Source organism: Panicum virgatum, chromosome 9K (assembly GCF_016808335.1).
Source record: "Panicum virgatum strain AP13 chromosome 9K, P.virgatum_v5, whole genome shotgun sequence".
In the NCBI taxonomy this organism is placed as follows: domain Eukaryota; kingdom Viridiplantae; phylum Streptophyta; class Magnoliopsida; order Poales; family Poaceae; genus Panicum; species Panicum virgatum.
Genome location: NC_053144.1, coordinates 51,214,614 through 51,236,502, shown reverse-complemented (window position 1 = coordinate 51,236,502; position 21,889 = coordinate 51,214,614). Strand labels below are relative to the sequence as shown.

General features: G+C 43.4%; 3 protein-coding genes and 2 long non-coding RNA genes across 11 annotated transcripts; 2 read left to right on the top strand and 3 right to left on the bottom strand.

Annotated features, from left to right (window-relative positions):
• The first annotated feature begins 210 nt into the window (after positions 1 to 210).
• On the top strand, positions 211 to 3,149 carry LOC120652087 (probable small nuclear ribonucleoprotein G). Its single transcript, XM_039929795.1, has 4 exons — positions 211 to 453; positions 552 to 574; positions 2,650 to 2,771; positions 2,872 to 3,149. Exons 1-4 carry the CDS (start codon positions 419 to 421, stop codon positions 2,932 to 2,934), a joined length of 243 nt encoding a protein of 80 aa, XP_039785729.1. The 5' UTR covers positions 211 to 418; the 3' UTR covers positions 2,935 to 3,149.
• Positions 3,150 to 4,880: 1,731 nt separating this feature from the next.
• On the bottom strand, positions 4,881 to 6,600 carry LOC120652084 (S-norcoclaurine synthase 1-like). Its single transcript, XM_039929794.1, has 3 exons — positions 6,315 to 6,600; positions 5,960 to 6,216; positions 4,881 to 5,838 (listed from the first exon to the last, which is right to left on the bottom strand). Exons 1-3 carry the CDS (start codon positions 6,564 to 6,566, stop codon positions 5,244 to 5,246), a joined length of 1,104 nt encoding a protein of 367 aa, XP_039785728.1. The 5' UTR covers positions 6,567 to 6,600; the 3' UTR covers positions 4,881 to 5,243.
• A 3,568-nt stretch (positions 6,601 to 10,168) lies between these two features.
• Positions 10,169 to 12,997, top strand: LOC120652083 (peptidyl-prolyl cis-trans isomerase-like). 2 transcript variants are annotated; one of them, XM_039929792.1, is made up of 5 exons: positions 10,169 to 10,479; positions 10,559 to 11,149; positions 11,216 to 11,319; positions 11,835 to 11,868; positions 11,953 to 12,997. In XM_039929792.1, exons 2-5 carry the CDS (start codon positions 10,613 to 10,615, stop codon positions 12,520 to 12,522), a joined length of 1,245 nt encoding a protein of 414 aa, XP_039785726.1. In that variant the 5' UTR covers positions 10,169 to 10,479; positions 10,559 to 10,612; the 3' UTR covers positions 12,523 to 12,997. The 2 variants fall into 2 exon arrangements, with proteins under 2 accessions (XP_039785726.1, XP_039785727.1); XM_039929793.1 differs by lacking the exon at positions 10,169 to 10,479 and having other exon boundaries at positions 10,980 to 11,149; positions 11,216 to 11,323.
• On the bottom strand, positions 12,483 to 19,087 carry LOC120652085. 6 transcript variants are annotated; one of them, XR_005666458.1, is made up of 5 exons: positions 18,263 to 19,076; positions 17,958 to 18,180; positions 15,280 to 16,201; positions 14,928 to 15,076; positions 12,483 to 12,616 (listed from the first exon to the last, which is right to left on the bottom strand). It is a non-coding gene; the product is annotated as an uncharacterized LOC120652085 (long non-coding RNA). The 6 variants fall into 6 exon arrangements; XR_005666457.1 differs by lacking the exon at positions 12,483 to 12,616 and adding an exon at positions 14,204 to 14,448 and having other exon boundaries at positions 18,263 to 19,075; XR_005666455.1 differs by lacking the exon at positions 12,483 to 12,616 and having other exon boundaries at positions 14,560 to 15,076; positions 18,263 to 18,343; positions 18,612 to 19,076.
• On the bottom strand, positions 16,481 to 17,951 carry LOC120652086. Its single transcript, XR_005666459.1, has 2 exons — positions 16,958 to 17,951; positions 16,481 to 16,856 (listed from the first exon to the last, which is right to left on the bottom strand). It is a non-coding gene; the product is annotated as an uncharacterized LOC120652086 (long non-coding RNA).
• Positions 19,088 to 21,889: the final 2,802 nt, after the last annotated feature.

Below are 21,889 nucleotides of genomic sequence, written 5' to 3'. Positions count from 1 at the left end.
TGCACTCGTACTCTTGCTAAATTTTTTAAGTCTTAGCTAAAATGTAGTCTGTCATGTTAGTACTCTTATTTGGAATAGACCTGCGCTAAATCTACTGTTAGTACACTAGTCTCATTGAACAAGCTGATCTTGGGCTGTTCGAAAGAGCCCACCAGTGGAGCCCGATCAGATCATGGACCTCCTGCAAATAGCTGACGGCCCACGTGACTAGTCGAACCTACCGCCTCAACGTCTCGATGGCGTTAGGGTTTTGGGCGGCGGCGGCGGCGGCGGTTGCCTGGCCCGCCCCTTTTAAAGCCAGACTGCTCGCTTCCGCCTCGGTCCTCCGCTGCTGCTAGGGTTTCGTCTCGAGGAGAAGGCCGGGCGAAGCTCCCGCAGGTCCCTTCACCTGTCCCGCGTTCGAGGCTAGGTAGCCGCCATGAGCCGATCGGGGCAGCCTCCGGATCTCAAGAAGTAAGCGCTCCCCGCATCTGACTATATTCGTATTTAGATCTCTGTTTGCTCCGCTCCTTTGTGCTGATTTGGGTTTGTCTCTTTGTGCCGGTCCGCAGGTACATGGACAAGAAGCTTCAGAGTAAGTGAAAAATCTCTCGACTCCAAACCCCAAATCGCAATAGTTTACCTGTGGTTTCTCTTCCAAGAAGTTTCCTTGTGTGCATCCGGTTTCCTTTGATGGTGCGGATGAACGTGCGTGTCAAATCTGTTTAGTTTGCTTGGTGTTGATTAGGCCTGTACCCGATCTCTAGTAGATCGACTGACTATACCTCTAGCAGCATTTCGATAGTTGCTTCAGTGGCTCATTTAATCGCACCGTTTGAGAAATTATCGCTCCTTGTTAGCTTAGCCGAACCAAATTTCGTTTTGTTTATCCTGGTGTTACACTAGCATCATTGCTTTTGAGCTGAAACGTCAAAGCTATGGATGCATTGAACATTTGATATGCTTTTGGTATTCCAAGTGTCCTATATGATGAACACAATATATCAAAGCTATGGATTTATCTCCAGATGAAGCTTTATGTCATAGTTACTTTGATGGGACATTCACTCGAAATTTCTTTTCATCTTTAGAATAGCATATTGTGTCAAGAGTTTTCTGAAAGTTGCATTGTATTTATTGATGATTCTTTTGGTGGTCCTTAGTCATTCCTACGCTGGAGTGGTAACTAATCTATTAGGATCATTGTCACGTTTTCTTTTAATCTTCGTGGTTTTTCCCCATTGGGATTTGTGGTGGATGGCTGCCCTACATGATGATGATATTATAAAAGCCATGGATTAATTTCCAGATGAGGCTTTTATTGTTATAGTTACTCTGATAGGCTGCCATATATTTTTAACAAAGTTCGGCAAGGCGACGCCTTAGGCGCGCCTAGGCGCGCTTACGCGCTGGGCGGAGGGGTGCCGCCTCGTCTAAGGGGTAGGCGGAGGGATAGGTGAGCGGAGGTCACCAGTGGGGGAGAGGAAGACCGGCGGCCGGCGGGCGGAGGTCGCTGGTGGAAGAGGACGAGCGGACGACGAGCGGAGGTCTTCGGTGGGGGCAAGGAGCGGCGTGCGCGTGCAGGCGGCGCGCTGACCAGAGGAGATGGGGAGAGAGAGATGCGGGAGGGAACCAGCGGCGGCGGCGGCTGTATGCGTATGCATTGCGGGAGACCAAGCAGAGGAGAAAGGGATAAGCTGATAAGGTGTTTGGGACTTGGGCTTTGGGCCGTTTACTGTTTTATGGGCCTTTCTCTTCCCTGAAGTCCAGTTATCTGCTGTTTTCTTTTTCTTTTTTAAACATATTTATGTGTATATACTAACGCCTAGAAAACGCCTTGCTAACGCCTAGGCTGACCTAGGCTCTAGGCGGTGGGTCACCGCCTAGAAAACGCCTAGCGCCTTGCCGAACTTTGATTTTTAATCTACTTTTGTACAAATCAGTCTATTTGTTTAGGGATCAGATAGTTGCTCTTTGTTGTCTGGATAGTTCTATCAAAATCCCAGAAACAAATCATACTTTACTAGCCAAGCAATGGGTTGCATCAAAGTCAATCCATTGGAAAGAAGCAATTGTTCTGCGTAGTGTCAAATGTGTCAGTCACTTATAGAACACCAAAGTTGTTATATGCCTGCTGCTCATTTTTTTTTAGTATACTGTGAACCTGTTCACATTGTTTAGAGTATTACTAGCCAATTCAATCTGTTTATAGACTGTTAGGTGAGACATCTTTTCAAATATGGGTAGTGCTTTCTTATATATTGTCAATGTTTTTAAAAAATGTTAGGTGTTAGGTTGGTGGTTGGGCTCTGGCACTTGTTTGCACTTTGCTTAAACAAAAGGCAGAAAATATCACATTTTAGCACCTAAAAATAGGGGAAATAGGAAAAACACATACCACAAACCTAGTGTAAGTGAACCTTGGCCTGGTTTTTTAATCACTATGTAAGTGAATCAGTTTTTTTTTTGCATGTGTGGAAGTATTTTTTTTCCTTTATTATTAATTTACAATTTATATGGAAGTGAAGTCTGTCACTGTTGTCTATGCAATCATGTTCTGTTGTCATTTCATTTTTGTTACATCTTGGAGGTGCTGTAGTTAAATTTATATTTTGCCATCGATGATACTTTCCCATTGGCTAATTTGTTCATGTTTGACCATTTCTCCAGTCAAGCTGAATGCAAACCGTGTCGTTATTGGCACACTTCGAGGATTTGACCAGTTCATGAATCTGGTGGTGGATAACACTGTTGAGGTCAATGGAAATGACAAGACTGATATTGGAATGGTGGTAGGTTTTCTTTTACTGATTGTTGTTTGGAATTTTTGAACATGTACCTCAGAATGCATTGGTAGTAATATGTACTAGCATCATATGCTGTCATCTGCAGGTTATAAGGGGAAACAGTGTTGTCATGATCGAGGCGCTGGAGCCTGTTGCCAAGTCTCAGTGAATCATCATTCTGCTTCAGCAGATGTAGGCACCAACTGCATGAAAACTGATGTAAATGATATCAGTCAACCTGTTGTACTTTAACAGTATTTGCACAGCAATATAACTTTGAATGCTGGAGAGTCATGCCCTGTGCATACTCCTTGATTGTGACTGTAATCATCTGGCGATGCTTATGATAAATACTTAATTTAACTCAAGCTTAATTGGTTGGGCGCACGACTACCTTGTCACCTTCACAGCAGGTCTGGCTACCCAGTGCTGGATCCTGGTTCAAGGGTGACTACATGAATTGCCCTTCTTCCATTAATCCTTGGGGCGATGAGTGGTTCTCTGCATTGCCTGCTGCTTTGTGAGAAGGACAAGTGTTTCCATGGAAGAGTATTGTATGTGGGCTGTTAGTCCAATTGAATCATCATTTTGCTTCTTTGGTAGGTCACTGCATTGCTGCAGTGACTTTAAACTCTTTTTGCTTGTTTATTTTAATAACTTTTGTTTTATTGAGTACATGCTGAATTTGATATTTGCAGTCCGTGTCATCAGCATGTACTTGCAGATTAGGGTGGTGGCATGAAATTCAAATTGCTCCGGTCAAATGATTTCTTAAGTGATTCTCTCGTGTGATTTCTTAGGTTTTTAATATGTTGTACTTAGACTTTCACTCTATTCGTTGTGCTGCGGCTGGTGGTTAGTGCTGGTTTGGTGTGAGATAAAAACATTGTTGGCTGGTTGCAGCGAACACAGTGTTTAATTTGAAGAATAGATCTATGTATTCATTGAGATGTCTACACATGACTGGTTTCATGTAAAGTGTTTTTCCTTGTTTGCATGGTCAATGGTTATACTTTGTTCTGCTGGTTGCCATTAGCAGTACTTTTCTCACATTAAATCAAAATTAGCTATCAGCCCGTCAGCATTATTTTTTCATAGCAAATCAGGACTAGTCATAGCCAGCAGAACATAGTGGGAATGAAGTAGTGTTCCTTTGGTTTAGTAAGCGGCCAATTCATTCTCCAATTATTAACACATGGAATATATTCTTTCATTGAAACTAATCATTTGCACTCGCCTCGTGGAACATCGTGACAGTGACTCAGAGCCTGAAGGTCAGAACTCCATGTATGGACTGGTTCAGGGGCGGAGCTAGGTGGAGCCCTTGTTACCAGTTGACATCGGCGATTTGCTACAAAATCAATAGCAAATTACTATTTTATAATATTCATCTAAGTAGCTGACACCGGTGTCCAACAGAGCTCACACCGGTTGCTGTGTCAGCTGGCTCCGCTCCTGGACTGGTTGTTGCCTGCAGGTGCGCTCAAGTGGCGGCCAAATGCCCGAATCCTTCGAAACCGCCTCCACGCACTGGCGCTGCGTTCTTGCTCTCCAGTGGCTACCCAGTGGCTGAAGAACAACGGCGCGGTGCTGTCCTTCGTCGGCTGCGTCGCTGCTTCGTCGACGGGCGGTGGCAGCCGTGGTCTTCTCCCTGCCGATGAGCTTGGCGGCAGTAGCCTCCGTTGCTCTGCCTGCCTACCTCCCAATTGGACACAGCAGGGCACCGCACGAGTTACTGAGGGGCCTATTTTTTCTAAGCCCCTCAGTGTAACTTAGGCTAAAATCAGCCACCTAAATCTCACAAACGAAGCATTCAACCGCTCTTTTTTTTTATGGTCAATGCGAATCATTTTGATGAGAAAACAATAAATTAAATCGACATCATATTCCCATGTCGTCCTGATAATACGATCACCCAAGAGGTTGAAAGACACGAAACCTAGCCAAAATGATCTACACTCATTGTTTTTAGAAATAACGTCCATTCCATTAATAAGATGGCACAGTAAAATACGCCTGCCAAAAGACATGATACAAACTCTAACCTGATAGTGTTATTAATCTGCCAAAACCGACATAGTTTCGTGAGTTGAGCAGTTGAATGCTTGATTTTGAAGTTCACGGCATCGAATTCAATATAAATAAATTATAACCCAATTCAAGTTGATTTGATTTTGACCCATCAGGATATCTCTTTTTTTTAGATTACACACAGAACAACTCATACACTCATAAACACATATGAGTATTTTTGAAAACTGAGCTGACAAATTCTCGAGATTGACGAAGTCATTACAGGCATCTCGCTATCGACTGAAATGACGCGTAAGCACAACGCCATTAAAATATTCACTCTCACGGGGAGTCGAACCCTGTATGATGTGCTATTGAATCTCTCGTAACCATTATGCTATAGACCTTCCGCGGATATGTTTTACTCTATGGGAATGCATGGGAGGCACCCTGAACTTGAATAAGCTACGCCTTCAGGCTGTCCAGGAACCGTCTCCCTTGGGCCAATGCTTCGGCGCTGCGCTTCGTGTACTCGAGTTTCCCGATGGACTTGTACCGTGCTGGCACCTCGCCTCCCCTGAGGAGCTCCGGCAGCGGCGCCACCCGCCCGTCAACGCACGCGTCATGGAACATCGCGATGGTGACCCGGCGCCCCTCGGCGTCCGGAACCACCCTGTGCTCGACGCTGGCGTAGGCGCCGTTGGTGAGGACGTCGAGGGCGTCGCCGACGTTGACGACCAGGGCGCCCGGCAGCGGCCGCACGGGGAACCACCGGCCGCCCCTCTTGACCTGCAGGCCCGGCGTGTCGTCGACCTGGAGCAGCAGGGTCAGGCCCAGGGTGTCGGTGTGCGGCGAGATGCCCACCACGGTGTCCCGGTGCCGGCACGGTGGGTAGTGGTGCATGGACACGCTCTGGCGGCCCTTCCCGGCAGCGCCGTCGTCGCCGAAGAAGAAGGCGCCTAGGAGCGCCTCCTGGCTGACGCCAAGGTCGACCGCCATGGAGCTCAGCAGGCGCCTCGCGAGATTCTCGATCTCCACCGAGTACTTGTCGAGCGCGTGCCTAGGAGGGAGACCCAGAGGATCGACGGGACAGTTAATGACGACGACGATCAATGAAGCAGCAGCGTCACTGCGTCAGTGTCGGTCTAATATTCGAATTTCGAAGCAGTGGACACACACACCTGAATGTGGGTGGGTTCGTCGGCCAGAAGGAATCCATGTTCCTTATTTGGACTGGCCGCGTGAAGAGGAGTAGACACTCCGCCCAGTCCAGCTTATCAGTCGAGGCTCGTCCGCTGAAGTGGTGGCCGAATCCTTCGAACCCGTCTCCTTCTCGGACCGCCACCGTGTTCTTGGCCTCCAGCGGCAAGCTGAAGAACTGCGCGACACTGTCCTTGATCTGCTGCACCGCCGCTTCCTCGACCCCATGGTTCACGAGCTAAGCTAGAGAAAAGTTCATGATCAAGCAGCAAAACAATATGCAAGGAGCGAGGAAAAGTAGGAGAGGGGCGGGAAACGGAAATCCATCGTCCTGACCTGGAAGAAACCCCACTCTCTGCACGCGGAGCCGAGCTTCGCCGTCTCCTGCGCCGACAGCTCCGGATCAAGGAGGCGCGCCATGTCCACCACCGGCAGCTCGGACGACGCCTCGCCCTCGCCGACGACGACCGTGCCGGCCGCCTGGACCTCGTTGGTCCGGATGAACCTCTCGGGGATCTTGGCGGAGTCGGCGAACAGGGCCGCGGTGGCGTCCGTGATCTTGTCCCTGCCGGCAGCAGCCTCCGCCATTGGTCTGCGTGTGTCGATCTAGGCTTGAGTATTGTGCGCGCGCAGTGCTGCACGCCACCGGACATGTTTATAGGGTGCAGTTCGTTCGCAGGTCCATGAAAAGCTATATGCATCCCAGGCCCTCAACTTTCTAAGCTTCTTGGTTATGTCTCTGACCCTGACCGCGTGTACAGTCCGCCTGCCAACTCAAACACGCATATGGGATTTTGCAATGCTGTAGGGGTGTGGTTGCAACTCTACCTGTCACTTATCAGAGAAAAACTCCGCCTGACTTGCAAGGTTATGTTTGAAATTTTATCAAACCACAACCACCCTAAGTTGTTGAACCCGGCCTGAGCAAATAATTAGATATAAAATAAGGTCTGACTAACGGTTCAGTTCTTTTTTTGCGAGTTCATCTGTCCCACTGAGAAAATGACTAGATAATTAGATCTAGATGTATCATATCGTAGTTTATTTGTCGCATTGGAGTCATTACCGGTGGTCTTTTAATCAACTACTCCAAGTTGATAAGCATATAATAACTTTTGAAATTAAATAAGGGAGTCATCACTGATCTTCAGACGCCTTATACCTTTTAATAAGGTGATGCCTGAGAGACGTCTGGTCATGATCCGATTTCTGCTAATTTGTCCTCAACCTCTCCCAACAATACGTTTTCAATTTTTTTTTTGAGAAACCAATACGTTTTCAACTATGGCTTTTGCCCCCTCCCATTAGTCTCCCAGAAACATTTGAGTCGACGGCCCAACAAGCAAAATACGCTGATTTACACTCATTGATCTACACTCATTGTTTTTAGAAATAACGTCCCTTCCATTAATGAGATGGCACAGTAAAATACGCCGGCCAAAAGACATGATACAAACTCTAACCTGATAGCGTTATTAATCTGCCAAAATCGACATAGTTTCGTAAGTTGAGCGGTTGAATGCTTGATTTTGAAGTTCACGGCCTCAGATTCAATATAAATAAATTATAACCCAATTCAAGCTGATTTGATTTTGTCCCATCAGGATATCTCTTATTATATATTTTTTTAATATTACACAACAACTCAGACACTCATAACGCATATGAATATCTTTGAAGACTGCGCTAACAAATTCTCGAGATTGGCGAAGTCATTACAGGCGTCTCGCTATCGACGAAAATGTCGCATACCAATGTAAGTACAACGCCGTTAAATCCTATAATATTCCCTCTCACGAGGAGTCGAACCCTGTATCTGATGTGCTATTGAAGCTCTCATAACCACTAGGCTACGAACCTTTCGCGGATATGTTTTACTCTATGGGAATGCATGGGAGGTACCCTGAGCTTGAATAAGCTACGCCTTGAGGCTGTCCAGGAACCGTCTCCCTTGGCCAATGCTTCGGCGCTGCGCTTCGCTTCGTGTACTCGTGCTTTCCGATGGACCTGCACCGTGATTTGTCACGTGGCGGGCGAATACTTTGACCACAGTGGGCTGCTGGCTTTGGACGAGCACCAGAATATTAGCAACTGGACAAAGGACAATTAATGGTTGCTTATCTTTAAAACAATTATGTAAATATTATTCTAAACATGTTGGATATGCTTGTTATTAGTAAATATTATTTGCTTGGAAACATTAGTCATTTTAATTGATGCATCATGTTAAAGTATTGATGCAACATACAGTGATATCTGGCAAGAAATATTAACTTTAAACTAACCAAAAATAAATGAATTAACAAAAAATGAAATTACAATAATATATAAAATTTGTTTGTTAAAAGGATTGTGCTGGTTGGCAACAGAAGCCACCCATCAATCTGTGCTAGCGGTCAGTTATATGCCGCGCCAGCACAATTGGCAATCTGTGCTGGCGGGCGTCTCACCTGGTGCTGACACATAGCGATGCATTGAACATCTATCTGGATTTATTGGCAGCCTCAACTGTTCTGACACCTGTGTTTAAGTGAATCACTTTTTGTTTTTCTCAATCGACTGCAAGCACTCTATGCACTCGGCAGTCAGCTAGTGTCTGCCATGTACTAGTTTGATAAAAACTAGTTTTCTAAAGGTTTTGTTGTTTAGCTACTGAATTTATTTGGTGTGTTGCAAATTGCAAACCAGGTATCAGTAAAATCTATGTAGCTGGATGCAGGGTTCAACTTTCCGGCGGAAAACCGCCGGAAAACCGGAAAATTTTCCGTTTCCGCTAGTAGCCGGGAAATGGAATTCCGGTATTTTTCGCCATTTTCCGTTTTCAAATTTAAAAATTCAAAAATATTTGTAAAAAATTGAGAAAAAATATGATAAAAAACTAGGTGACTTCTGAGCAAATAGGACTAGAACACACTCAAATCTAAGATCATTTGCTAGGCTAAAATTGCATTTTAGTTGAAAAACAAGGTTATTTGTAGTCTAATGAGGTAGGATTTATAGCTTTTTAATATCCGTACTATCAATGGGTTAAAAGAATATACCTTTTGAATGGAATGAGAGGTCTCCTTTATTTATCCTTACACTTTCATCATATCTTCATTAATTATTAAGTACTACGTGATATACATAAACATTGTTTATTGGATTGAACTTGGGTTTTTATATAGACTATGCAATTTATGTATTATAAACTTATATTATGGTCTATGCAATTTAAGTTATTGTGATAAATTTAGTTTTCATGCATTTTATTTGTGATTTCATGTGACAATATACTTTTGTTATGAATAATTTGTTTGTAATATATTTAATATGCATTGTACATTGCAATATACAATAGATACAAAAAAATATTCTATTAAATTATTTAATTCTTCATATGTTTGGAGCATTTGTAGTCAAAAAATGACATTTTCCACCAGAAAGTCTGGAATTCCGCCGGAAAGTAGCGGAATTTCGCCCGGAATTTCCGAAATTCCGTTTTTTAAATTTGAATTCACATTCCGTTCGAAAAATGCGGTTTTCGGCGGAATTTCGTCCGGAATTCCATTTCCGGTGATCGGCGGGATTCGTAAAAAAAACGAAAAGGTGAACCCTGGCTGGATGTAGAGCCGTAGAGGTGACAGGTGGAGTCGCATGCACTCGCGTGATATAGTACACGCTGTGTCTGTGAGCATGCTTTGCCCGCGTGGTGGCCGCCGTGCGCATCCTTTGCGTGCAGTGCAGGTGTCCACGCTTTCTGCCTCCCCACCCGCAGATCCCCATCCCCCAACCAAGTCCACCTATATATACGGATTCAGATACGCAAAAATGCAAAATTTTGCGAAGGAATTTTGCTAATTTGAAGCACTAAATAAAGTCTATTTATAAAATTTTTTACATGGATGGGTTGTAAATCACGAGACGAATCTAATGAGCCTACTTAATCCATGATTTACAACAGTGATGCTACAGTAATCATCCGCTAATTATTGCTTAATTATGGATTAATTAGCATCATTAGATTCGTCTCGCGATTTACAACTCATCTGTGAAAAAAATTTTGTAAATAGACTTCATTTAGTACTTCAAATTGGCAAGATTCCGTCACAAAATTTTTTTGCGTTTACATGTGTTTACATGTAAAGAGAACTAAACAGGGCCCAAGTATCTATATAGTGTTTTGAGCCTTTTGGGACGGACGGATGTCGGAAAATATCAGTCCCCTCTTGATCCGAGCAACCAAAAATGAGTTCCTTCCCCAATATCGATGGTTGGAGGCAGGGGTGAATCGAGTGAGATTCTTTTGCTTTTTCACTCGGCGTGGATGCAATGCAGAGCAGAGTGTGATATTAGCTCGCGTCTCTGGAACCTCTGCTGCTGCAACTCCACTATCCTAGAGAGGAAAGCGAGCACACAGCAACTGAGCCTGCCGCTGCCGAGCGACAGCACGACGCCGCCGGCAAATTAAAGCTCGACGATCGGAAGGACTTTTGGTTCATAATAATTAATTAAGCAACAGGTCAGCGCGCCTCTGCTTCCTCGATATATTTTGCATTGTATGTTATGCCTGATGTCTGATGACCTGATCAATCTTGCAGACCGACAGAACGCATGCGACAACCGTGCAAGAGATAGATAGCTCTAGTAGACGCATGGCCAATCCGGTGAGCATCGTGCAGGCGATAATAGACTTGGCGCTCAAGATCAAGAAGGCGGTGGAGACGGTTCGGTACAACCGGGAGGACTGCGGCAGGGTCGGCGAGCTCGTGGCCACGGTGCGCCGCGTCGCGGAGGGCCTGCGGAAGAGCATGCAGGAGGACGGCAGCGGCGGCGGCGGCGCGGTGGTGGGTGGCGCGCTCGACTCTCTGAAGCAGGCCCTGCAGCGCGCCTGGGGTCTCGTCGCCTCCTGCCAGAGGGAGAACGCCATGCTCCGCGCCCTGCACGCCACCGCCATCGCCGAGAGGCTGCGCCGGGTCTTGCTCGACATCTCGCTGAACCTCACCGCGGTGGTGCTCGCTAACGGCGCCTACAACACCACCAAGCTGGCCGACATCAACGGAATCGTTGCCGCCTTGCGTGCCGACGTCGCCGCCCTGCGTGCCGACGTCGCCTACAACACCTGGATGCTCGCCAAAATTATGGAGATTGTTGCTGATCTTCCGGATGCTCACCTGCATATACGACAACAGGTGTGTGTGGGTGCGTGCGTGCGCGCGCGCGCGCATATGACTAATTTATTTTTCTATTAATGTCAGGTGGCAATATTGGTGCAGAGCTGCAGTGATCCAACTGATGACGATGCTAATTATTATCAAAATGAAAGTACAAGGGAGACAAAGAAAACAGACGGCGTTACCAAGTAAGCTATATATATGGCCTGCCCTGCTGTTTTGGTACAAGTCAATGAATTACTCCCTCCTGCTACAAAAAGTAAAGTTTTGGACATGGATCTACATGGCCTTGAAAACATAGCTTTGATTATACTATTTGTAAGAAATAGCGAAATAAGCATATTCTTTTATGAAACTATTCTTCGATATTGTTTCATTTCCATGTATTCAAACTCAAAATATAGAAAGTAATTAGTTTATAGTGAAAATCATGAATAGCTAAATCAAGTAATCCTATTTTTTTAAAAAAAATAAATTGCCCTAAAATTTCATTTATTTATTTGTAATTAGAGGTAATAATACGCCGTTGTCTCAACTTTCACTCATAGAGAGAAGAATTTGATCTTGCGCGCGCGCACACACACATATATGGATGATGGAACAGTAGACGCGAAACTAAGAGTGGCTGGCATATCATGAATGATGTTTAATAACGTGAATAATATGAACAAGTCGTTTCCTCTGACAATAATGTAAATTTCAGGTACTCCACCTATTCCTCGAGCTACGCCTATCCGGTACGTACGCATGGTATTTCTTGCCGCGCCGTTCTATATACAATACAGGTGCCAGTGCTGATCCATCATCTGCATGTGTTGCAGAGCTACTACGCCTACCAAACCCAGACCCTGGCTGCTCCGGACCCACAAATGGCGGCCGCCAACCCCCGCGTCTACTTGGACATAACGGTGGGCGGCGCCCCCGCGGGCCGGATCGTGATGGAGCTCTACGCGAACGAGGTCCCGCGCACGGCGGAGAACTTCCGGGCGCTGTGCACGGGCGAGAAGGGCCTGGGGAAATCCGGCAAGCCGCTGCACTACAAGGGCTCCAGGTTCCACCGCGTGATCCCGGAGTTCATGTGCCAGGGCGGCGACTTCGTCCGGGGCAGCGGGACCGGCGGGGAGTCCATCTACGGCGAGTCGTTCCCCGACGAGAGCTTGGTGCGCAAGCACACGGGACCCGGGGTGCTGTCCATGGCCAACCGCGGGCCCAACAGCAACGGCTCCCAGTTCTTCATCTGCACCGTGCCTACCCCATGGCTCGACGGCAAGCATGTCGTGTTCGGCCAGGTTGTGGAGGGCATGGACGTGGTCAAGGCCATCGAGAAGGTCGGGAGACGCAGCGGGTCCACCACCATGGAGGTCAAGATCGTTGACTGTGGCCAGATCTGATAGGTGGCGGGCATGCGGCCGCCCTCCGTCGTTCGTCATCTCGCCCCCACTTCCATCCCATTCTCTTCCATTCCATTCTCTCCTGCACTTCATTCTGTTTCAAATTGTAAGTCATTCGAATTTTTTTGAGAGTCAAACTATTTTAAATTTGACAAGAATACAAAGAGAATTACAAAGGTTTGTAACACCAAATAGATATACTATAAAATATATTTAATAAAGAATCTAGTGATACTTATTTAGCATCATAAATATTGGTATTTTATTGTAAAAACTTTGTCATACTTAAGATGCTTTGACTTTTCTAAAAAAGTTGTCATGACTTATAATTTGAAATGGGACATGTGGGACAACCACCATATGCTAACGAATTTAGCTAAAACTATCACCTAAACCACTATGAACGTGATTTGTATGGTATACTCGGTTTTGTAGTTGACAGAGAAAAATCATAGAACAGTTGAGAGAGAGATTCCATGTTTGGCCACGTTTGTTTGAGCTCAAAAGAACAACGAATTTTCTCACCTAGCTTCTGAAAAGCTAAGTTTATATAGGAAGCTGAAAAGTTCAGTTTTATAAACATTTCTAAGCTCCTTGAGTCCAGAAAACTAAAAAGGACCGAATAACCCGCGACCGGCCGCGGGTTAAAGGAATCACACAACCCTCTTAGAGCATCTTCAACAATGACTAAAAAATAAAGTCCCAAAAAGTTAGTTTTGGGAGCTAGCCAAAAAATTTTGGGAGTAAAATACATTCCCTCCCCCAACAGTTCCTAAATTTGGATCCAAAACGTTGCCATCTCATCATATATGGGCCCATGTTTGATAAACAAACTTTGCTGTTTCCTTGCACTATATAATCTAACTAGTGGAGATGATAGCCGTTTGTTTAAAATCTGCAAATCGAAGATGACGAAGGGAGGAATACCATGGAAATATAAGAAAATCTCCTATTAGCGATGCTCAGATTTCAATTGAAGGAAGATAGTTATTCCAATCACTTTTCTCGATAGGCAGGGCGGGACTCAAGAAACCTGCGTTCGGCAGGGCTAGGTTACCAGCGTACGGGCAAGAGAACTTTTATCACGTGCCACAAGCACGTGTTTAAAGAACAATTTTATTTAAAAATATTTGAGTTGCATCAAGACTACTAATAGTTTAATTTATTTATTAGTATATCACGGCAATGCAATATAAAAATTTGACCTTCCACATGACAGAGAGAAAAGTCACATAATTAAAAATTAAGAAGACAAATTATAATTTTTCTTAGAGATGCAAACACAGTTTGATCTTCACATAATGGTTTAAATAAATCTAGTGAGAACCATATGTAACATCTTACTACACTAAGATACTAACACAAATAGTATACAATACAAGTGTTTGACATTCAGAATTCTTGCATTCTGCAAATTAACAACCTGAATTCAAGATTCATTATTCCCTAGTATTTCTAGCCAAATAAAAAGTGCCAACCAAAATAAGACTGAAGATGTAACCATGAAAAACTGGAAGCAGTTATCACCTTTCTCATGGTCACACGACATGCTGCTGATTTTAGAAAATAAAATGTGATTTATAATATTTATGCAAACCAGACCGCGATATTTACCTTTTATAATACATTCCATGGACTGCAAGGGGCGACTATCCAGGAAAAAAAATCTGGAGAGTTTATGGCCGACATAGTGTTTCTGAAATTTTCTTGCATTCTATATCATCACATAATTTGCGTGTCATATTATTTTGACATTACGCACTACTTATATCTTAATAAAATTGTAATCCTAGTATCCAATATATTCCACAACACCTCGAGGACAAAAGGAGTATAAAGAATTGCAGAGCTTCACATCCTACATAGTGTCACCTATTGTGGAATTAAGCAGTCGATACTTGTTATCCACCAGAGGTGAAGGGGAATCTAAAAAAAGGGGAGGGGCAACACCATTAGGTCCATCATGTGCCAAAATAAGCCAGATCAAGAGAGCATTCGGTCAAGCAAGATCTTATAGTCACTAAAAATAGCGATTCATTAGTAATATGCTTTTTAGAAATAATAATGGCCAATCCAATTCAAGAAAGCAAAAAGGAATTCAACAACAAAGAATTTTCTTATAAAAAACAAGCTTCTAGCTTAGGGATTCAAGGTAGTAACAAATACACGAATAATTAACAGGTTGCATCTACAACAGTTTCCCAACCAACGACCTACTAAATTTGGGACTTGGGAATCAGTCAATCAGCACAGCTAAAACGTGATTGGTAGCTCTAGCTCCTATAAGGACACAAGCTCAGAATTATATGGCGAGAGACTGGGAAAAAATCTAACAGGAAGCAAACAAGATAATATCTCCAAATTGATGGCTGCGCTTTAACGAGCTGAACCCTGGCTGAACAAACCTGCAAAAGGAATGCAGTAGTGTAGCGATGGGATCATTGTTCTTGGAGAGCTCGAAGGAGATGCCGGCCTTGTTGAGGAGGTAGGCAACTTCCTCATACTTACCGCAGAAGAGTCTCCAACCAGACAACTGTTTGCCTCCTGGCTTTATCTATAAAATAATGCAAAAACTCAGTAGCATTTAACATAAAAGCTTAGGAGGTATGGACATAAGTGCAGATAAATTTCTCTCATATAGTAAGTGTTCCGACACAATTTCTCCGATACAGTAGCCAACAAATTTATAGATGCAATCACTGCAAGCATGCAATGCAGGAGCAGGACAAGGAATAATTAAGAGTTAGTGCTACTCACCCAGTCCCCAAGAATCAATGGCCCACGGAGGTGATTTTCTAACTGAGGCCAAGTCTGACTTCAGCTCCAATGGCTTGTACTGTGTCCCAACTAACCATTCGAATTGCTGCATATAAATGGCTTGTACTCTTGTGAACAAACATGTTGTTTTAACGTGTTTGTTCATAAGATCAAACATTTAGCCATAATTCTTTTGACCATGGGTAGAGAGAATGTTATTAGCAGCAAAAACTGCTTCATAGAAAAATAAATGGAAAACCTTACAGCAAGCTTACTGTCCCTAAAGAAGAGACTTTATCAAGAAAAAAAAAGGAAAGACAACGACCTTGAATAGAAGGACAGAAATAAGCAAATTAAAATATTAGGATTTTGAAATTTATATCAAGTAGTGGGTTCTCAAAGTGATGAACTGCCATACTCAAAGTCAAGTTATAGTTACTGTAGATTTGTAGAGGCAATGAATATCAATTATCAAATAAAGTTAGATATTGCCATCCAAACAACCAAATAAGAGTAGCAACAGACTGATTTCTCTCTGAGTGAGTGAAACCACTGGTAACAGCAGTCAAAAAATAAAAGTAACACAGAATGAAATAATCCATCTGCAAAGCCTGATGAGCTTGGGGTTAAGTGCTTACCATGTAAAAGTGTATTTGAGATGGTCATCTAGCATCACCGAGTGACTAATCAAGGTGTTGCCATCATTTGGAAAAGGATGTAGGTTTGTTGGAGAGACGTCTTTGTTTATATCTTCTATATAACCAGTATTTTCAGGAAGCCCACAAGCACGAGCAATCATGGGAACATCCACGTAAAATCACTGGCCACCACTGGGCTCATTCGTTGGAACAAATATGCTTGGCTTCTCACTTCCTCGGATTACTCCAGTAACTCTTACAGGAGGTTTGCTAGGTTTTTCAATCTGCAAAAGGTAACCTGCATAAATTTTGAGCCTAACTGAAGCAATACAAATACTCCATCCATTCTCAAATATATACATTTCCAAATTGGAAGGAAATATTTCTGACATCAGAATTGGAATATAATCATACTGAAGTAATGTTTCTGACATCACAACCAATTAATAGAGGGGTCTAAAGCATAACAGTACAAATCATATTTCCAAATTGGAAGGAAATATCAGAAAGTGGAGAATCGACGCCAATAAACTGAATCAATCGATAGAATTGCAGTGCAGAGATGAACAGAAACGAACACGCAGCACATGATATACAGGTGAAGTTGGCGAAAATTTCAGAGCCCAGCAGATCACGAACAGCAGACCAACTCCACATCAATCTGCCAAAACTCGATCTAAACAACTCCGATTCACATGACATTAAACCACAAGCTCCTCTCAACAAGGGAGTTAACTCCATTACGGGAGCGGATACGCAGCGACCTTATTACGTTTCCGTTTGTATTACCGATGCATAAACCAAACACCACCTTACACTGATACAAGGATAGACATAATAAAATCTATGCGTAAGAGGAATTTCGTTTGACCGTATTATGCCTAAAAGAAAACATTCTCTCATCAGGTCTGCTGGACTCCAACACAATGGTAAATGGCCCTGGAAATTGATAATGGCATATCTTATAAATAATCAGTCATGGTCTCATGGACACTAATATGAATCCTTCGGCTGGCAAGTAAAAAATACCCCTTAGTTACCTCTTATATCTATTGAACAGGTCATGTTTAAAACCCATGAATTGTAAATGAATCTGAATACTATATAGAGCATTTTCCAGTCAAGATGAAAGGTAAAACATATTATTTTTTAAAGTTTGAGACAACTTCAGAAATCTTTAAGAGGTTTGGATGCAGAGTATTGATTCCTGGTGAAAGTTGCCTTGCGTCAGCTGTGTCTTGTAAATATTTAAACACAGATTGGTTGACAGCCTTGAGCTTTATTATTTTAACATATCATGCTTTTGATAAAGTGAATTATTTCAAATTCATGAACTTAAGGCATGTCAAATGATGCCACTGTTTTCTTTCTCAATGAGGACATGAACCATGGAATAGATTTATCAAAACACAAAACAATGTACCAAACAGCTTAAAAGCTCTATACAGGGAACATAGCATGATTTTGTTTGATAATTGCATTCTTTGTCAAATTGAGTGATAGATCGCAGAATCTACAGAACAACCTCATTGTGTCAGATAGTAGGTTTTATGGTCCCAAGAAAAAGATCATCCATCGCAAAAGCTTCCAAACAGGCAGATTGTTGGCCATGATTAGGAAACTCACATAATTGGCATTTTTTCTAGTCATCATGCCTATGTTTGTTGAATGTAGCAACAGGACAATTCTATAATCTATAACAAAGGGAACAAACTGAACTGCTACCCACGCATTGAGCAACCCAAGCATGCATAGGGAACTAATAGCCTGATCGGGTACAGATTCAGATGGTTGACAGGTTTCAGCAATCAGGTCTATATCAAAATATGAACAATTACTGAATAGCAAGAATAGTGAGCATGCATCTTTCAGAGATCTGATAAACACAGAAAGAAGTAGCAAATGGAGAAATTGCTCCTAGTGAGCATGCATCTTTCAGAGATCTGATAAACACAGAAAGAAGTAGCAAATGGAGAAATTGCTCCTCTCAACAAGGGAAAACACATCCAGGATGAAGAACTCCAAAAGATTAGGAAATACCTGCGGTTAGATGAGAGGGGAGGCTGGCTCAAGGACCCTCCCGCCACCCTTGCCCGTGCTGCCGACTCCGCCTCTGCGGTGGCTACTGAAGCTGCTGGACCGGCCGGGTCTCCTGTGCCGTTCGTCCCTGTCCCCTCGCTGGGACATAAATCTCTGTGACCATCTCCTCCGATCTCCTCCTTTTTCTTCTCCCAGAGAACAGCTCTAATCCAATCACACCCACCTGCCCATCAACAGAAAAAAAAAACTAAATCACCTGGAAGGCTGGAATGAACAAAAGAACAAAATCGCAGAAAGCAACAAACCCTAGTGCTAATCCCTTAATGCAGCGGACGGCGGCGCGGTGGCGCAATCCTGCCGGCGGTGACACCATGATTTCCTACTTACTTGAAACATAATAGCATAGATTATGTCCTTAAAGTATGGCACTAACACCGTGCAATTTGTCCAATCAACACACTTTACAGTACATTTGCTCAAAAAATCAACTGAAAAAATTGTTGCAAACACAACCAGATTTTGTTTTTAATCACACTCAAGCCAAGGACAGGCATTCATGCGAGCATCTAATGAGACGAGCAATCTTTTCAAATTTTCTCCGCATCACCCCACCCACCGGATCCAAGGGAACGGAAGGCGGAGCAGGGGGCTTACCGATCTCCGTCCCTCCAGCTGCCGGCGGGCGCCGCGCCATCGTCGATGCCGTCGCCGAGCTCGTACAACACGTCCCGGAGTTCGCGCAGCCACGCCCTGGCGCCGGCGTCGCGGCCCTCTTCGCCTCGGCGTCCGCGCGTCCGCGGAGCCCCGAGCCGGCGCCCCAGGGGCCACACGTCGCGGCGGAGCGGCCGGCACCCCATGGGCCGAGCGTCGCGGCGGGGCGGCATCCCGAGGGCCACGCGTCGGGGTGGAGCGGCTCCGCGCGTTGGGGTCGAGGGCCCCAAGCCCGTGATGTCGCGGCGGCGGGCGGCGTGCGTTGCGGGTGGGAGCGCGAGCGGCGGGCGCGCAAGGCACGGGAGCACAAGATCCAGATCCAGATGGAAGGACGATGAAAAAAAAGAATGTGCGATGGCGGGGGAGGCGGCGCTACGGGCGGGGAGGCTGCGTGGCGAGGAAAAAAAAGGGAAACGCCCCCCAAATCAAGCGATCAAGCGATGCGGGTAAACAAGCCACGGTAACAAAAACATTTCATTTGAGGCAGAAATATTTTTCGTGATAGTGTTTTGAGGTTTGGTCAAGCACCGAGTTTTTTTATGTGAGCCTAATAGAGATACTTTGTGATAGGAGTGGGTGGGTGAGCTTTTTTATGTGAGCCTAAGAGAGATACTTACTTTGTGATAGGGGGTGGATGGGTTGAAATGAGTAACAATTGTTCTCAATTTTTTCATCATTTATAATATAGATTGCATGGGAGCTGCAGAATCTTGACGAGACCGCCGCGGAACACACCTTGATGCGAGACTGAGGCAGGGCTCGCCGGCGTCACCTCCTCGGACCTTGCGCCGGCGTGGCCCCTCAGGTTTTGCACCGGGTGATGCTGCAGGAGCCAGGGAGCCAAGATGGAGTGTGGAGGGTGCTCCATGGCGGCGTGGGATAGCGCGAATGGGGACCCGTGTTCAACTTTTCGATCGAATTTCGCCGAAATTTCGGTGTTTTTTTCGTTTTCGCTAGTTACCGGGAAGAGAAATTTCGGTATTTTTTTTGTTATTTTTCGTTTTCAAATTTAAAAATTCGAAAATATTTATAAAAAATTCGAAAAAAATATGATAAAAAATTAGGTGTTCTTCTGAGCAAATAGGACTAGAACACACTCAAATCTAAGATCATTTGCTAGGCTAAAATTGCATTTTAGTTGAAAAACAAGGTTATTTGTAGTCTAACGAGGTAGAATTTATAGCTTTTTAGTATCCGACGCAGCTTGGCATTTCTCCAGACCCCTTCTCGCTCTATACAAATTACATTTTAGGAATTGTCTATACAAATTGAATAAAAAAAATTCAAACACAGTCACATGAATTGATAACCAATTCAAATCATGTTTGTCCTGGATTTAAAACAACTTTCAATTGGATCAACCAATGTCCCTGAAATTTAATAGGCATATCCGCAATAACAAGAATAATAAAAATCTAGTTGAGACCTAAGAGAGAAAATGGAAGTTGTCACATGAAATGACAAGACTTTTAATTGGTAGTTTTTGAAATAATTAAATAACTTTCAAACCATTGCTCAAATGAAAAAGTTCCTGAAACAAAAGTTGTAGATCTCGAAAAACTGAACAAAGTTGGTATTCAAAAGTTTTTCATTTGACCTCCGAAACAGTACGAAAATCACAACGGACATCATTTTCCGGTCGAAATCACCGAAATTTCGGTCGGAATTCACCGAAATTTCATTTTTTGAATTTGAATTGTGTTTCCGTTCGGAATTAGCGAAATTCAGCGAAATTTCGGCTGAAATTTCATTTCCGGGAGTTGGCGGGATTCGGTAGAAAAACGAAAAGGTGAACCCTGATGGGGACTGACGCGAGGCGCGAGGTGATATTTTTCGTGAGCGGGAGCTCATCCTGGCGGCGCAAATTTAGCTCCGGACGGAGTCGTTTTTAGAACTGCAGAGAAATTAGGCATCGAGATAGGCCACTGTTGGAGCCATATTTTTTATTTATCTTCAAAACAAGATTTTTTGGGATGTGTTTTGGATGCTCTTACCCCCGTATCCTCTCTTTCTTCTAGGCTGTGTTTAGTTCAAAAAAACTCCCCCCCAATTCCAAATTTTCCATCACATCGACATCACATCAAAATATTAAATATAGCAAATGACGCATGCATGGAGCATTAAATGTAGGTAAATAAAAAACTAATTGCATAGTTTTGATGTACACGATGAGACGAATCTTTTGATCCTAGTTAGGTCATGGTAGGACAAAAATTACCACAAACAAACGAAAAGTGTTATAGTATGCTACAGTGTCCGATGTGACTTTCGGCATCCTTTTTCCCTCCATCTAAACACAACCCTAATGACAAAAGGCAACAATCAAGTCGCTTTCAGAGTCAGGCCACCCTCTCTCGTGCTTTGTCACTGCTGTCTGTTCTCTCCCTTGTTCCTTCCATCCTGCAGGCAGTACTCTCACTCCCCCCCTCTCTCATTGTTCTTTTTAGCATTAAGCTTGTTTATAAAAAAATATTTTATCTTCTTGATATTATCTCTGTTTTGAGAACCAATTACACCATTGTGTTCTATACGACGAGATGGACACAACTAGATCACAATTGCATAAATTTTGAAAAAAATTGCACTAGTAACAACTTATGCGATGACTTGGTCTCTTTCTATAACAACCTATGTGTATATCAATTTACTGTAGTTACAACCTATGTACATATCAACTTTTAATTATGTCAACTTATATGTATGAGTGAATGATAGATTTTATTTTCAATAACTTATATATTATATGTGTGGCAACTCATATGTATAATGGATTCTTTTTTTCGACAACTTTTGTTTTACATATGTGACTATCTTTTATTTTTATGACAATTTATATATAAACTTATGTCTACGATAACTTACTTTATTTTACTATTTATGTGTATCACATATTGTGTTAGTGACAACTTATGTATATGACGGATTCTATTTTTGTGACAAATTCTATTTATAATAAATTATACTTTTGCGGCAACTATATTTTTTTATGACTTGTAATTTTTATCTTATATTTGCGGCAACTCGTTTGTATACTAAATTATTTTTTTGGTAACTTTTGTTGACAATTTTTATTTTTTAATAATTTGCATATAAATTTTAGAGTCACCACTGATCTTCAGACACCTTACCTTTTAATAAGGTGATGCCTGAGAGACGTCTGATCATGATCCGACTAGAAAAGCTCGGGCGCGGCGTTGCCGCGCCAGCTTGGGTTGGTCCAA